Below are 17,769 nucleotides of genomic sequence, written 5' to 3' on the forward strand. Positions count from 1 at the left end.
CTTCAAAACTATTACTTATAGAAAATTTACCCATTTTAAATATACCTCTGGGAATTTAATCTCATGGCACTAATCCATCAACAACTGCCCAAAAATGTTTTTCAGTGGAATTCAAGAACATTGGTAATTTACACAGACAAAAATTACAGCACTTCCGCTGTCTACATCTCTGGATCTAAAGATAATTTTGACCTGTTTTTATTTACTGTAATGTCTGCCTGTATATTTTTCATCATATGCTCAGTTTGAATTGCCCAGGTTTGTAACAGTTTTAACCTAATGATTAACATGTAACTTAGTGATTCAGCCTAATGATTCACGACTTAACTGTATTTAATTATTCCTAATTGTGTCAGTTGTCACAGAAGGTGGAAAGTATTGTAATTCTGCTTGTGAAAAAAACTTTCACCAGCAGTCAAACACTGGTCTACAGATCAGTCCTTAGACCAATTGACACCAGTTGTATTACCCAGGCAAATGCAGGTTAAAATAATTTATAAGAATAACTTATAACCTTTAATTGATCATTAAAACCTATTTTACCAAGTTATTCTTTCACAAATATAAAGCAGGGCAGCTTTACAGAAATAATGTCATAATTGGGTGGTTTAGGCTGCAGGCACTGCAGTCTTCTAGACTTTATTGGTTTAGTCAGTGAACCAACAAAGAGAATGTATAGTGGTTCTGTTATCCAGGAAGACTAGAACTGTGCAAACATCAAAAAGTCCACTCGATTGACCTTTCAGTGATTTAAGTGCAGACAAAATGTTTTCTTTTCTTTAGTTTTAGATTTTGTTGGAAAGGATTAGAACCCAGTCACAGATCACAGATGTGAACTAGCACTGTGTAAAATAGTGGCTAGCCTGTGCACGTGTTGATATATGTTAAAAGTGTGAATGGGCCCTCAGAATGCATTAAGGTCTCATGCACACAGGACACACAAAAAAAACTCTCCTGGAAACTTTCCTCCTGGCAGCAGCATTTTTTTTTTTTTTTTTAAAAAAATGCCTGGTGCTTGTAAAAGGATCTAACTTTTACATGTGTTTAGGCACGTTTATAAGCGTCAAGAACTTGAGTGTTAATTCATTTAATTGGCCAGAATAATAATTTAGGCCTCATGTACACTGGTGCTCCTAAACATGAGTTTAGGAGCTTGTGGCTTTTTTTTTGCCAAAGCACCTGAACTCAACTCAATAAAAGCCCATGTGTCCATGTACACATAGGCTTTTACCGGAGTTTAGGAGCAGCAGAATTTAGGGGCAATTAAACGTTCCTCTCCTGAACACAGAAGAATCACATTCAGGGGAGGACTGTTTTGGCCAAAAAACGCTAAAGGCCGCAAAAACGTGTGTAAACGCTAGCTGTGTTTAGAGCCTGGACATGTATTCATGTCAATGTAAAATATTCTGGCCAATCAAATGAATAAACGTCCAAGCGCTAAACATGGGTAAAAGCAGTACTGTGTGTGGTACGTTTAGTATTTTTCCACTGCCAGGAAAGCTAAACGTCTAGGAAAGTTCATGTGTACATGAGGCTTTATTCTGGGCATTGAAATGAATTAACGTTCAAGCGATAAACACACCTAGCATTAACATGCATTTATATGTGTCAAGTGTTCTTTCTGCCAAAATGCTGCTGCTCCTGGATGCTCTGGTCCTGGGCTTTTCTTCCTGACTGTAAATGCTCCTCCCACTAAAAGCTCCTAAAAGTGTATGTGCGCATGCAGGTCTGGTGCTAGATTATTTAGCACCCTAGGCAAGACCAGCTAATTGCGCCCCCCCCCCCCAAAAAAAAAAAAGTACAAAATGATAAATCAACAAAACATGAAACTGCTGAATTTCTTTTAATTTGCAAAAATAAGTGCCATAAGATACCACCAGCACCAATATTACAGAAAAAAAAAAAGAGAGAGTTACAAAACTTCACAGTGATCAGCAGCCGCCGACAGGATTGCAGTAAGGGACTGAGTCTGAGAGAAACACTGGACGGAGCAGCAGCTCAGCTGCTACACTGGCCCCAGAAGCTAAATGGTCATTTGTGTGAACAGGCTGTGAGACAATTGTGCAGAGTAAAGATACCATCATTCCCTCATAATTCACTGTGTATGAGGAGAGGGGGGCTCTGTAGAGAAATAAAGAATTCATACAAGAGGTCCACAGGCCACACAGAGAAAATGCTGGCCTGTGCTGCACCCAGGTGCCCCTAGGTGGTAGTGTGCTCTAGGCAGCTGCCTAGTTTGCCTAGTGGAAGCATCGGCCATAAATGCATGGACACAGGATAACATGGAGGGTCATTTACAAGCAGATGAAAAAAAAAAAAAAAACATGACAGACAAAACTGACACACAGTTAAATACGACAGGATAAATTGCAACAAGGACACAAATGGGTTTTAAAACTTTACCCACACTACCAAAAAAGCATTTTTATGTGTTGTGTTGCATTGAATGAAAAAAAAAACCTCAAAAAAAACAAAAAGGTGTTGATGCCCAGCTTAAGTGCAGGTAAATCTTTCTAATGTAGCACTTAAATAGCAATAAAAGCCCAGCGATTTTTCAAAATTTTCCCCATTCCATAAAAAAAAAAAAATCTTGGCATCCAATTTAATCTTTTTTTAAATATATTTTTCGAGCAAAAGTCATTTTTTAACTGACATTTATTTAGGTCAATACTATCAACTGCAAGTGATGAGGAGACCCTTGTATAACCATACACCTGGCTCCAATCTAATTTGTCACATAAATGCACACATGAAATACAATAAAGGCAATGAAAGCAAATCTAAAAATGATGCACTTTTGGCAGGTAATACAAAACATAACACTCCCCCAATTTCTTAAGCAATTTGTACCAATAAATACATTTACACTGGTGTATAAAATGAGTGAATGTGAATAGTAAAAAAATGGGAAGGCTCACTGGGGCGATTGTTCAAACTATAACTACAAAATAAAAGTAAAAATATTTACCATGCAATGATGGTGCATATGCTCAAGTCCATACATTTATCAATGCAATGGCATTAGTGCTAGAGACAAAATGGGTTTGAACAGACATACTTGAATTGGGAGCTTTATTGGGTCTAATGCATTTAACTACCACAAAATAAACTTTTGCAAATATATTTTGTGAGAACATACACTGAGTTAGCTTGTTAAATATATAAATACTGCATTTCCAAAGAATTTGAATACAATTCAAGATGACTTTAACCATGACCAGTCTTAATCATACTTTTTGCAGTAACATTTTACTAAAACTCCACTGGGGTAGAGTGAGATGTGCGCATAGTAACTGGCAAATTCGCAACTAAAAAAAAAAAAAAAAAAAAAAGAAGAACTTTGGAAATACTGATGTGTTCATAGCATTTTTCAACTCTGGCCTCATGGTGCCCTGTGAACTAAGCAACTATCTGAAAAACAAGTTGTGTACGACCAGCCTGTCGGGTTTTTCCTGAACAATCAGTGCCACCAGCAACCCTGATCATTGTATTCTGCCAGCGGGGAAGGCTCCCCCTGGCAGAATAGCACAGAGGAAGTGATTCCCCCATCCACATCGAATGTGTGCATAGGGGAATTGGATCTTTTTTTTTTCTTTTTCGACCCACTGGCTGAACAAAAAATAATGAATTATGTATGGACTGCCTTAGTTACCTGTGTGGCTTCAAATGCTGGGGTGTGTTCCTGACACTCATGAGAACTAAAGAAGTGGCTCTGACAAGTTGCAAAACACCTTCAACATTATCGAACAAGACCAGCTCGTGACTAACTACTACTAGCTGCCCCTACAAAGATAACTTTTATTTCAAACATCTTGTAAGTTTCTGAAATGTATTCTTGACTTCCAAATGTACCAGTCGTTTCAAACCAAAAATGCCACTGATTTGGGCCTAAAACAATATGTTATATGCCAAAGAAAAACAGCAGATGACAGGAAATGGTATTTGTGACTTGATGCCTTTGACTAGCCAGTAATCATTTTAAAGAAAATAAAGGAAACGATCTCCCTTCCCTGCTTCACACTTCAAAGAATTTACATAATATAACCCAACAGATTTTCCAAATTAATTTCAGCTTAAACCTAAATAGAAAAGAAAAAAATATTTACATCGTAAGTTTCCAATGTAGTGGGTAGCCACTGGCAAAATACTCTGTTTTATATATATATATATATATATATATATATATATAAATTAATACAATTCTGTGCTATGGTATATGCAGTTAATAATGTAAGTGGATGATAAAACCCACATAAGCAGCCACAACAATATTGCAGGCAACAATATAAAGTGAATATAGTATATGGAGTGTGCTGCACTCCATATACTATACTCTTTTATATATGACTAGGAATACTACACAGTGTCAGATTGATATTGTACAAATCCACATCTGTGAACAATCAGTGTCTGAAAATGCTGATTGAATTGAATTCACAATTAGTTGATTTGCATGTTTATGTCAAGTCTCATGTGTGTTAGAGATTGTACAACCATCATCTCAAAAGGATTCTGTCAGGTGAGGTGTCCAAGTTGTCAGTTTTAATTTTCAATCATCTATCTGTCTTTTATCAATGTCCAGCTTCTGAAAGCCATATAGAGTAATGAATAGGTAATACTCTGTGTGTTTTACAGTAATGCTTATGTCCACTAGGTGGCAATGAGAAAACTCAATCAACTTTCTACTAACCTTAGATTCGTTCTACTATGCACAGCTATTGTCTATGTACTGTATTTTACTCATTTAATGAAGTGCCACCATAATGCGGTGTTTAGATGGTTTTGCAATTGCTTGTATTCATTTGTGACAGTTTTGCTATAGATTTCATTTCAGATTTAGGACTCTGAAATCCCATGTTTGAGCACAACTGAAATAACTATTATATCTGTGCAACAAAGCCCAAAAAAGAAGAGACTCATGGGATGTAACAGCACTTAAAATATAAATGGGTTATGGCAAACAAATACGATAGATTGATGCAATGGATATAGCCAAGCAATTCAAATATAAAAGGGACAAAATCTACTAAAAACATGATAAATTAACATTTTCAATATTAATATTACAGTTTTCCCATTATAATACAATGTTAAATCTTTTTAATGGTTTTAAGAATTTTTTTTTCAAAAGTGGTATTTTTAAACTAGTTGTTCTGTGTGTCAGGAGGTTGCACCACCATCATCAGCAGGCATGTTCCAGGATCACAGATTACAGACAAAGGGTTTTGGGGTGGACTGGGGAATGAAGTACAAGGTCTGCATTAAAAATTGAACTACTCAGCAAACAGACTGTGCCTATTGTGTGCATCTCAAGGTTTAAATCTTATTATTTCATATTCTCTATTTAAAGAAATTACACCCAGACAGGCAACAAAATCTCTCTTCCTTGCCCTTTAGGGCTGCTGTCATGCATTGCATTGAGTGAATCTCTGCCACCTTACCCAACCACATCGATAGTGTGGGGGGCGGGGGGGGGTGTCTCCTGATTTCACAGCATAGGTATACAGGCCTTAGCTGCATTAAAACAAGTGAATCAACATGGAGTGCTTGTATTTTTCATTTTCAATTTTGACTGTAGTGTACTATTATTCCAAACACCATGAAATTAAGTTGAAGCTTTAAAAGGATAAGATCACCCTTGGGAACATATTATAGTTCCATCCATTTTTAGGGTGGAACATGCAACATGTTCTCAGTGCCCTTAATCTCCCCCCCCCCCCCATGACAGCAGTACAGGGAGAAGATCCCTGTACTAGATGTCCCTTTTTAAAAACAGCTCCGCCCACACGACTGCATCATTCATTCAAAGAGTTCTGTGAATTACAAAAATAAAAGTCCGACAGCCTTAGCGGCTGTCAGCTTGTGGTTCTCAATGAACTACAATGGCTCTGTGGAGCGCCGTGGTTGTTCATTGATTCTTCTTGTCAGTATATCTGCTTGTCAGTACATCCGTAAGAACAAGCAGATATACTGACAGTATTAATACAAAAAAACCTGTGCCAAAAAATATTTAACTCCTAAACCAATGCTGCTGCTCTTTGCTGACAAACCATAAAACAAAATTAATGAAAATATAAAAACACAGCACAAAAAAATATAAATAAATAATATAAAACGTATTAAACAGGCAAATAAAAAAAGTAAATAATATATGAAATAATGTCCAAATAAAAGTGCAAAATAAAAGTCCCAACCCAAAGAATGAAAAAATCTTAAATCCAATGTGCTCCAAAAAATAAATGAAAAATGAACTCGGAAATCTTCATTGGCAGAAAGGGATTTGACGGTCATATGTAATTGACCCAAGACGTTTCTTGTTGTTTAAACATGTGAGTGTAATTGATGCATCTGTTCTTAGTAATTAAATTCTTTTGACAATATTACACTATCAGTTTTTTTTCTTTATAACACTGATCGAATTGTGTGGGAAATCCTTCTATTGGAGCATTCTTCTGAGCAGTGTGAACCCCTATTGGGAGGATATATAATATCCACAAAGCGTATTTGACTCTTAATCACTGAGAGTCAACTATATTTGCTGAGTGCAGTATATGTTGGTTATCACGGATGGTGTCAATACACTGCAGTTTCTGCATATGGCACTTTTTCATTTATTTTTTGGAGCACGTTGGATTTAAGATTTTTTCATTCTTTGGATTGGTACTTTTATTTTGAACTTTTATTTGGACATTATTTCATATGTTATTTACTTTTTTATTTGTATGTTTAATAAGTTTTTTATTTTAATTATTTGTATTTTTTGCGCTGTGCTTTTATTTTCAGATATACGGACAGGTCTGCAGGAGACCTGCATGGCACCAGTGATCCGCTGATTGCTGGTGCAATGCTTTACAGGCTCCTGCAACAAAAAATGAATAAGTGCACATTTTTTACCTGCAAAAAAATGTGCAATAAAAAAACAACCATCCTCCCAAATGAGTTTATGAAGATGGTGAGGTTCCACAAATTAAAATGTTAAAAATCCTTCAAACTTTATGAGCATGTATGAGGAGAAGTAAGACAAGTAAAGCAGAACATCTAATGGGTGACACTAAACTACAGTTTTAAAAAAAATATATTTTCCAGCTATGTATTCTTAACTCAAGGAGGTACCTTCTATTGCTCTCGGCCTTGTCCAGATCTCCAAATTTAATTTGTTTTTTGTTTTTTTGCTGCTGTTGCTGTGAACTGAATTTCTCTTAGAAGGTGGCTACGTTCATTCTCCATGATACTACTGTATATAGTAAAGTAGACACCCTCCTATCTTGCTCACTTCTAAGACTGAGTAGGGACTATGGGATTTGTGGCATGCACACAGCAGTGCACATAACCGCAACTAATGTGCACTACTTGTTCCAAACAAATGGAAGTGAAGATGGAAAAAGAAAGGTTCTGGAGCTCACAGAGGCTAAAACAAAGAGGCAGAAAAATAAATAATTTTATGAAAAACAGATTAAAGGGTCATTAAGTAGTGGATAAGTATGGATTATTTTTGGAGAATAAGGATATCCCATTCTCTTTAATGTTTCTTTCCATATGTCTCTTACCTTTAAAACTCCTTTATACAAGAAAAACATACTCAATAGCCCAGTGAACCTTGCATTATCCTTTTCTCACCCTTTCTTCTTCTACCATAGGTTTCGTCCCACTCCACCACCTTGAATCGGGAGTTGGCCATCTTTTCCTCACTTGCACAGACAACCCCCTGATTGATCAAATGCATGCCCAGATACACTGTGGTCTTGAATATGATTCAGGTTTAAAATAATAGGATACTTTGGATGCACAGCTTCCTGGTATATGTGATGTATAATCCAGGATGCAGCAGGTGGCCAATATACACTATATTGCCAAAAGTATTGGGACACCCCTTCAAATCATTGGATTAAGGCATTCCAATCACCTTAATGGCCACAGGTGTATAAAATCAAGTACCTAGGCATGCAGACTGCTTCTACAAACATTTGTGAAAGAATGGGTCACTTTCAGGAGCTCAGTGAATTCAAGCATGGTACTGTGATAGATTGCCACCTGTCTATCCGTGAAATTTCCTTGCTACTAAATATTCTACGGTCAGCTGTTAGTGGTATTATAACAAAGTGCAAGCAACTGAGAACAAAAGCAACTCAGCCATGAAGCAGTAGGCCAGGTAAAATGACAGAGTGGGGTCAGCACATGAGAAAGCACACAGTGTGCAGAAGTCGCCAACTGTCTACAGAGTCAATCGCTAAAGACCTCCAAACTTTGTGTGGCCTTCAGATTAGCATAATAGTGCATAGAAATCTTCATGAAATGGGTTTCCATGGCTGAGCAGCTGCATCCAAGCCTTTCATCACCAAGTGCAATGCAAAGTGTCGGATGCAGTGGCGTAAAGCACATTGCCACTGCACTTTAGAGCAGTGGAGATGTGTCCTCTGGAGTGACTAATCACACTTCTCTGTCTGACAATCTGATAGGCGTGTCTGGGTTTGGTGGTTGCCAGGAGAATGGTACTTGCCTGACTGTATTGTGCCAAGTGTAAAGTTTGGTGGAGGGGGAATTATGGTGTGGGGTTGTTTTCCAAGGGTTGAGCTTGGCCCCTTAGTTCCAGTCAAGGGAACTCTTAAGGTGTCAGCATACCAAGGCATTTTGGACAATTTCATGCCCCCAACTTTGTGGGAAGAGTTTGGGGATGGTCTCTTCCTGTTCCAAGATGTCTGCGCACCAGTCCACAAAGCAAGGTCCATAAAGATATGGATGAGTGAGTGTGGGTTGGAGTAACTTGACTGGCCTGCACACAGTCCTGACCTCAACCCGATAGAACACCTTTGGGATGAATTAGAGCAGAGACTGCAATCCAGGCCTTCTCATCCGACATCGGTGCCCGACCTCTCAAATGCGCTTCTGGAAGAATGGTCAAACATTCCCATAGGCACACTCCTAAACCTTGTGGACAGCCTTCCCAGAAGAGTTGAAGCTATTATAGCTTGGCAATATAGAGTGTGTGTGTGTATACACACACATATACACACACATACAGTGAAGGAAATAAGTATTTGATCCCCTGCTGATTTTGAATGCTTGCCCACTCACAAAGAAATGATCGGTCTAAAAATCGAATGGTAGGTGTATTGTAACACAGAGACAAAATAGCAAGAAAACATTCAAAAGAAATGCATGTCTAGCAAATTATGCACTGATTTGCATGTTCATAAGGGAAATAAGTATTTGATCCCCTATTATTCAGCAGGATTTCTTACTACCAGATGTCTTTTATACAGGGAACAAGCTGAGATTAGAAGCAGTCTCTTAAAGGGAGTGCTGCTAATCTCATTTTGTTACCTGTATAAAAGACACCTGTCCACAGGAGCATTCAAACAATCAGATTCCAAACTCTCCACCATGGCAAAGACCAAAGAGCTGTCCAAGGATGTCAGGGACAAGATTGTAGACCTACACAAGGCTGGACTGGGCTAACAAATGATTGCCAAGCAGCTTGGTGAGAAGGTGATAACAGTTGGTGCAATCATTTGCAAATGGTAGAAACACAAAACAACTGTCAGTCTCCCTAGGTCTGGTGCACCAAACAAGATCTCACCTCGTGGGGTGTCAATGATCATGAGAACAGTGAGGAATCATCCCAGAACTACACGAGGATCTTGTCAAGAAGAAGCACATTAAGGTCCTGGAGTGGCCTAGCCAGTCTTCAGACCTTAATCAGATTGAAAATCTGTGGATGAAGCTGAAAGTTCGAGTTGCCAAACATCAGCCACCAAACCTTAATGACTTGGAGAGGATCTGCCAAGAGGAGTGGGCCAAAATTCCTCCTGAGATGTGTGCAAACCTGGTAGCCAACTACAGGAAATGTCTGACCTCTGTGATTGACAACAAGGGACTTGCCACCAAGTACTAAATCATGTTTTGTGAAGGGGATCAAATACTTATTTCCCTCATGAACATGCAAATCCGTGCATAATTTGTTAGACATTCATTTCTTTTGATTTTTTTGTTGCTATTCTGTCTCTCAGTGTTACAATACACCTACCATTCAATTTTATACTGATCATTTCTTTGTGAGTGGGCAAACATTCAAAATCAGCAGGGGATCAAATACTTATTTCCTTCACTAATATAAAAGTTAGGCTTATTTACTTTTGTATACAGGTCTCGGGATTGCTTTTCCTTTTCAGAGCATCGCGGACCGGAGACGCACATCATTTTGCCGGTGAACATCAGTGTTTCCACAGGAAGTAAATGCAAGCCAATACTTGGCAGCATAACGTCACCTCCCTCTTCCCATTGCCCCCCGCCCATCCTTCAAGAGAGGAGAGATGTGCAGGGGGTTACAAACTGACCACAGACGATACAGGCACTCTGTGTGCCAGGATGAGAAGGGAAGCAAACTGACCACAATAGCATGGACTGGTTTCCGTGCTTTGCATGATCAGCTTACAACTAGGAAATGGGGAACTGATATGATCAACCAGGTATTACAATAGAATTAAAGCAGAATTCCACTCAACCTATCAAAAAATAAAAAGTCAGCAACTACAAAAACTGTAGCTGCTGACTTTTAAAAAACAGCCACTTACCTGTCCCTTGGTCCTGTGGTGTGTCCCCCGCAGCCCATTTCACCGGCCGCCCTTGTTGCTTCACAGCCGGGTACCCACTGCACATGTGTTACTAGTGCTGCGCTTCGTGAATGGTCCTGTAGTCTTCTGGGACCTGTCATGTGTCCCAAAAGACTACAGGGAGGGAGGACACCTTCCGCTTCCGATCGCACCGGAAGTAGGAGTGGGTACCTGTCAAATTCGGGTACCCGCTCCCCCCACCCCACAAAGGTGCCAACCCTTAATGGGGAGCAGTCCTTAAAGCAGAACTTCCCCTTTTGGGTGGAGCTTTAAATAACATTAAAAACCTTAAAGAGACAAATTTATTAAATGTAATTTTTAAGGATAGAAACACTTAAGTTAAGGTTTGAGTTAAAAACATTAAACATTATTAGGCACAACATAGATTCCAAAATTACGAATTGCCATCACTGATTCTCAGACTGGTCCAGAATTTACACATCATGTTATTTCCCCTGTAGCCCAAATTATCTTGTAAACACATATCCATTGCAATAATAATCCACAGAAGCAAACAAGAGTTAAAAAATAAATAAATAAAACTGAGCAAAGCAGAGAAGTCAATAAAAGATATGTGATTTCTAGGATAAGCTATAGACACATGAATGTATAAACATCCTGGCCAGGTTTCAACAGCTTAGTAATAAGCATGTTGTAAAGTGCTAATTCACTGTCATTATTAGCATTAAACCAGAGACTCTTTATGAAGCCCTATAGTCAGATAGCTGTAAAACATTCCTTGGCCTGGTGTTTTCCTATATGGCTAATTGGATGCTATTAAACCCATTAGTAGGATATCTCTTAAGAATACCTGCTAATAGCCATTGTAATGCTCCTAATGGATGCTGTAATTATTTTAGCATAGCCATTAAAGGAATATACAATTGAATCTTGCTCTACATGACCTGAAGCTGCCCATTTTGTACAACCCAGCTCTCAAAATCTATTCATATTCCATAAATCCTGCCAAGATAAAATAACAGTTATAACAAGCGTCCACCCTGAGGTGTAGGAGCTCAATATCATGTTTGATATCCAAGAAATCACGATTTTATGCTATTCATTAATTTGTTGGTTTCTCAGATTGTAAAACAGTCATCTGGAAATATTACTAGAAAAACTTGCATAAAGGGAGGGCGTGCAAAAATATTATAAATCTTTTAGCATGCATATCCTATACCCCTCAGCCTTTTGATTGACATCAGCCTCTAGAAGTCGGGAGAGCATAAGGGAATTTACTCCAGACACAAAAAATGCCTGTAAAAGTCCATGTGCAAATCTAAAAAATGTTGTTAAAACACATGATGGCAGATCCTGTTGAAGTGCATGAAGAATCAGCTGTGGAGTTAACGGACACCTGTAGCGATCAATCTCAGTTTGCTGATGAGAGTGCCATCATACCAGGTAGCAGGATTCTTGGATAAAGGCAAATTACACAGATCTTTGAATTTTAAGAACTGAGACTTTTATCTGGGAACCTTATCCAAAGGGTCATTTAAATCACAATGGTCAGTTTAACAGGATTCCACAAAGAATTTCCAAATAGACAATGGACAATAAGCTTGCCACATTATCATACATAATCTACATAAAGAAGGAAAATTCCTAAGGTAGCCCATACATTCATCATTTTTTTTTCCTTCAACCAGCGGGTTGAACAAAAAACAAAAAACAAAAAAAAAGATCCGATTCCCCCATCCACATCGAGTATGAAATATCAAATCCTCCCATTGTGCTATTGAGTTCTGACAGCAGGGAGCCTTCCCTGCCATCAGAATACAATGATCACTGTTGCTGGTTATAGCAGGCAGCATTGATCGAATGAGAAAAGCGTAACAGGCTGGTTGTACAGAAGCCAACCTTCAGATCGACTTCTGTACAACCACGGTGCCCATACATGGATAGAAATTCGGCTGGTACCTGCTAAACCGTTTGAATTTTGATCAATTTAAGTCTGGGCCAATTCTGACATTCCTCTCCTGCATGTAAGAGGCTCTAGGGAATAAAATAGTGGGCGTTGCATATTTTTATGTCACATGATATTTACACTCACTGGACACTGTATTAGGTACATCTTGCTAGTGCCAAAAAAATATCCCCCACGTCATTACACAGCCACCACCAGCCTAAACTGTTGATACAAAGCAGGAAGGATCCATGCTTTCATGTTATTTATGCCAAATTCTGACCCTACCATCTGAATGTTGCAGCAACCAGTCTGCCCATTCTCCTCTAACATCCACAAGGCATTTTCGTCCACACAACTACTGCTCACTGGATATTTTCTCTTTTCGGGACCATTCTTTGTAAACCCTAGAGATGGTTGTGCGTAAAAATCCGAGTAGATCAGAAGTTTTTGAAATACTCAGACCAGCCCGTCTGGCACCAACAACCATGCCACATTCAAAGTCACTTAAATCTTCTTTTTTCCCCATTTTGATGCTCCATTTGAACTTCAGCAAGACATCTTCACCACGTCTAGATGCCTAAATGCATTGAGTTGCTGCCATGTGATTGGCTGCTTAGCAATTTGTGTTGCCAAGCAGTTGAACAGGTGTACCTAATAAAGTGGCCGTTGAGTGTATATCGCTTTAATGAATTTTAATGCACAAAAACACAATAGAATACCCAATAGTTTGGTAAAATATAAAAGATGATGTTATGCCGAGTAAACAGACACCAAACATGTCACACTTTAAAATTGCATCTGCCCATGAAATGGTGCTAAACTACGGTACCTAAAACTCTCCATAGGTGATGCTTTAGGTTATCAGTTTAGAGTTACAGAGGAAGCCTGGTGCTAAAATTATATAAAATTACATGTGGATCGATCGCTGTTTACATATTTATATACGTTCACTTTTCCTCCTGAGCATGGGGGGGAACAAGTTTGCTTTAATTTTTTTTTTTCTATTATTTTACACTGTATCTTAATTTTTTTTTCTGCTATCAGAAGGGCCCTTACGATAGCATGGGCCAGGACAGGTCCTCTTTATGGAGAGATCTGGGGTCTATTAGATTCCAGATCTCTCCTATGGCCTCCAAAGCATCTGATCAAACCAAGATCAGCTTGTTCAGATGCTTGTTCAAGCTGGTAACGACTTGTTTACATGAGACCGCAACTGGAAATGACAAAAACCTTGTCGCTTCTGGTTTCTGATGTCACAAAGTGGGAGGAACAACATCAGTTCATCTCACTGTGTACCAAGAACAGGATGGCGCCGGTCGTTTATTTACCGGGTTCCCCAATTGCACGGGAGAGCCCAGTAAAGGCGGTGGTTCATCAGGAACCGGACAAAATTTGCACTTTGTATGGTCAGCTTTATCGGGAGCTGTATAAATATCTACAATTAAAGTGGTTGTAAATCCAAAAACATATACATGGTAAAGCAACTAGTCTTAGGTGATACACAGAGATGAAACAGATCCTTCTACACCTATTTATCTGCAGCCTTCTATTTAAAGTCCCAAATTTACACAGCTTTTCTGAGCTACCTGAGGCTGAGGAGGGGTTCTAATGTCTCACACTGCATATATCTCAGAGAGGAGAGACCTGAGTGAAGGGAAGGGACACACCCACTCTACACAATCTCATAGGAAAACATGCACATCTGAGACTGTCAATCACAAACTGTGTGCAGAAGGTTTAAAACCACTTTAAGTATAAACATATTATTTGGCATATTGAGGCCCACAGAGGAAGGAGGCTTCAAACACAAGCACATAATGTACAAAACAACATAACGCTCACATAAATCAGAATGAGGCATGGGGTTACATTGATTGAGGCTTCATTTCACTATTGACACCAAACATATTCTCTAGTAGGCTCATTCTATATCTAGCTCTATAACTATAATTTGCTACAAATTCTTTGAATCCCCTCACCTATAGGAAAAAATCAGGTATTTGTTGGAGAAACTAAAGAGTCTACTTGCAATAAATAATTCAAGAAGCACAAATGATCTCTTTTAAAAAACAATCATCTATGCCACTGATTGCAAAAAAAAAAGTCTCCAAATAAAACGGCATTTTAAATTTACATGCATCCATATGGAAAAAACAAAAGTATTTGTGGCACCACATGCAGTTTATCAATATCAACATAACAAAAATAAAATCTGTACTGAGTGATGAAATACTGCCATGCAAGGCATATAACCTCCACACAGGTCACAGTACTTACAGTGAATTTGGTCTGCTCATTTTGATTACTTCCAGATCAGGGTCGCTGGAGTTGAGATTATTCATGTTGGACCGCTGAACACAGCTGGAGCCCACGGAGCTGTTTGCATTGGATGAATTGACTGATTCTGCACTGGAATTTACACTGTTTCTTTTCTCATCTGGAAGAAAAAAAAATGTAACCTGACCTTCAATGTGAAAAGGTTTGGCAGCATCACTTCTTATGCTTTTCTTTTCATACTATGTGCAAGTCAGTATTTGTTATACAGTTGTGACCAAAATTATTCAACCCCCAATGCTGTAAAGGGGTTTAGGGACTATAGTGTACATTTGGAATTGTATTCAGAATCAAATCCTACAAGGACGTTGTAACTACCCAAATGCAACTAAAATGACATCAATTGTTTATGTAATACAGTAGTAAATGGTTCTTATGTGGTTTCTTCATTGCCACAATTATTCAACCCCTTAAAGACTACCACTCTGAAGAACAGAGGTTCATACAGGTGCTTTCCATCAGGTATTGAAAACACCTGTGGATGTCACCGAGCAGCAATCAAGCATAATAAGCACCAATTAGGCAGCTTTAAAATGACTGTGATACTCAGCTCCTTCTAGACATTTACTGGTGTGGTTACAAACATGGTGAAGGCAAGAGAATGGTCCAGGAAGACAAGAGAAGAGGTGATTTCTCTTCACAGGAAGGGCAATGGCTATAAGAAGATTGCAAAGATGTTAAACATACCAAGAGACACCTTAGGAAGCATCATTCGCAAATTCAAGGCAAAGGGCACTGTTGAAACGCTACCTGGTCGTGGCAGAAAGAAGATGCTGACTTCGACTGCTGTGCGCTACCTGAAGCGTAGAGTGGAGAGAAGTCCCCGTGTGACTGCTGAGGAACTGAGAAAAGATTTGTCAGATGTGGGTACAGAAGTTTCAGCCCAGACAATAAGACGCACACTGCGTAATGAAGGCCTCCGTGCCAGAACTCCCAGGCGTACCCCCTTGCTGTCTCCAAAGAATAAGAAGAGTCGACTGCAGTATGCCAAAAGCCATGTGGACAAACCACAAAAGTTGTGGGATAGTGTTCTGTGGACTGATGAAACAAAATTAGAACTGTTTGGGCCCATGGATCAACGCTATGTTTGGAGGAGGAAGAACAAGGCCTATGATGAAAAGAACACCTTGCCTACTGTGAAGCATGGTGGAGGGTCAATCATGCTTTGGGGCTGTTTTGCTTCTGCAGGTACAGGGAAGCTTCAGCGTGTGCAAGGTACCATGAATTCTCTTCAGTACCAGGAGATATTGGATGGAAACGTGATGCAGTCCGTCACACACCTGAGGCTTGGGAGACGTTGGACCTTTCAACAGGACAATGATCCCAAGCATACCTCCAAGTCCACTAGAGCATGGTTGCAGAGGAAAGGCTGGAACATTTTGGAGTGGCCATCGCAGTCACCAGACTTAAATCCGATTGAGAACCTCTGGTGGGACTTAAAGAAAGCAGTTGCAGTGCGCAAGCCTAAGAATGTGACTGAACTGGAGGCCTTTGCCCATGAAGAATGGGCGAAGATACCCGTAGATCGCTGCAAGACACTTGTGTCAAGCTATGCTTCACGTTTAAAAGCTGTTATAACTGTAAAAGGATGCTGTACTAAGTACTAAGATTGAATGTCACTTGGGGGTTGAATAAAACTGATAATGCTGTGAGCACAGAAAAGACATTTGTGGTTATTTCATTATAACTGTTATGTTATATTTGTCTGACCTACAAGTGCCTCTTTAATGTAAATGTAAGCAAGATGACTGAATGATCAAAAGCAATGTCAAACTGGCCAAAACACTCAATTTCAGTGGGGGTTGAATAATTTTGGTCACAACTGTATGATGTGTTCAAGTTGCTGGATTTTCTAACAGTTAAGCAAATGCTGGCATTAATGTTGTTGTGTTCAAACAACACAAATATTATCTATCAATTTGTAATAGAAGTACTTTCAACTAAACGAGCTGTAACAAGATATTCATTGAACTACACACAAGGGAACAGTTAGATCTTCCCATTCCCATTGTAACTTTTTCTCTCACTTCACCTTGATTGTTCTCCATAGACTAAACCTATAAAAGGCAGTGACTGTGTTACATGAATGGCTTCAGGAGTTACAGAGTCCATAGATTCCTTAGAGGGGAAAAAAGGTGGTAGCTGGCATAAAGTGCAGGTACCTGTTAAAATTCTGTTCCCCCTCCCCCTCTCCAAAAGTGCCATTTCTTTACCAGGAATTGGGGAGGAGGCCTTAAAGCAGAATTTCTCCTTTTGGGTGGAGCTCCGCTTTAAGTTTTGCGAATATTAAAGTATAAAAGAACAGTGTCCATGAAAGAACTGGGTGAATTTCTATCTTCCTATGGCCAGCTTAAGCACTTGCCTACTGGGCACTTACACCCACTTCCTGCCAGGCCAATTTTTAGCTGTCAGTGCTCTCACACTTGGTGGTATTTAATCACCACTTTTTTTTATTTTTTGCACTATAAACAAAAAAGAAAAACCAAAAAGAAAATTTAGAAAAAAGATGTTACGGTTATAAAATTTTGCAAATAAGTAATTTTTCTTCATAAAATTCTGACCATAATGTATACTGCTACAGTGTATATTATTTGGTCTGTTTGAAAGCTATAGAGTCTATAAGCTATAGTACCAATCACTGAAGATTGATCACACCTGATGTACTGATGGCCTATCTCATTTCTTGAGGCCTTAACATGCCAGGACAGTACAAATACCCCCAAAATTACCCATTTTTGGAAAGTAGACATTCCAAAATGTTTAGTAAGAGGCATGGTGAGTTTTTTGAAGATGTAATTTTTTCCCACAATTCTTTGGAAAATTAAGATTTTTTTTTTTCCACAAAAAATTGTCATATTATCAAGTTATTTCTCACACACAGCACAGGCAAACTTGCAACTACACACAAAAACACAT

General features: G+C 38.9%; 1 protein-coding gene across 3 annotated transcripts in view; it reads right to left on the reverse strand.

The window, feature by feature from the left end:
* The window catches only part of ARHGAP26 (Rho GTPase activating protein 26), a 643,079-nt gene that overhangs the window by 123,301 nt on the left and 502,009 nt on the right, over window positions 1–17,769 (reverse strand). For all 3 annotated transcript variants that reach the window (XM_089673029.1, XM_089673028.1, XM_089673027.1), the window contains exon 20: window positions 14,797–14,956. In XM_089673029.1, coding sequence (XP_089529155.1) covers window positions 14,797–14,956 — 160 coding nt within the window. The remainder of the gene's footprint in view (window positions 1–14,796; window positions 14,957–17,769) is intronic.

This window comes from Staurois parvus, unplaced genomic scaffold, assembly GCF_062004578.1.
Source record: "Staurois parvus isolate SC_StPar_1 unplaced genomic scaffold, SC_StPar_1.0 ptg000133l, whole genome shotgun sequence".
In the NCBI taxonomy this organism is placed as follows: Eukaryota; Metazoa; Chordata; class Amphibia; order Anura; family Ranidae; genus Staurois; species Staurois parvus.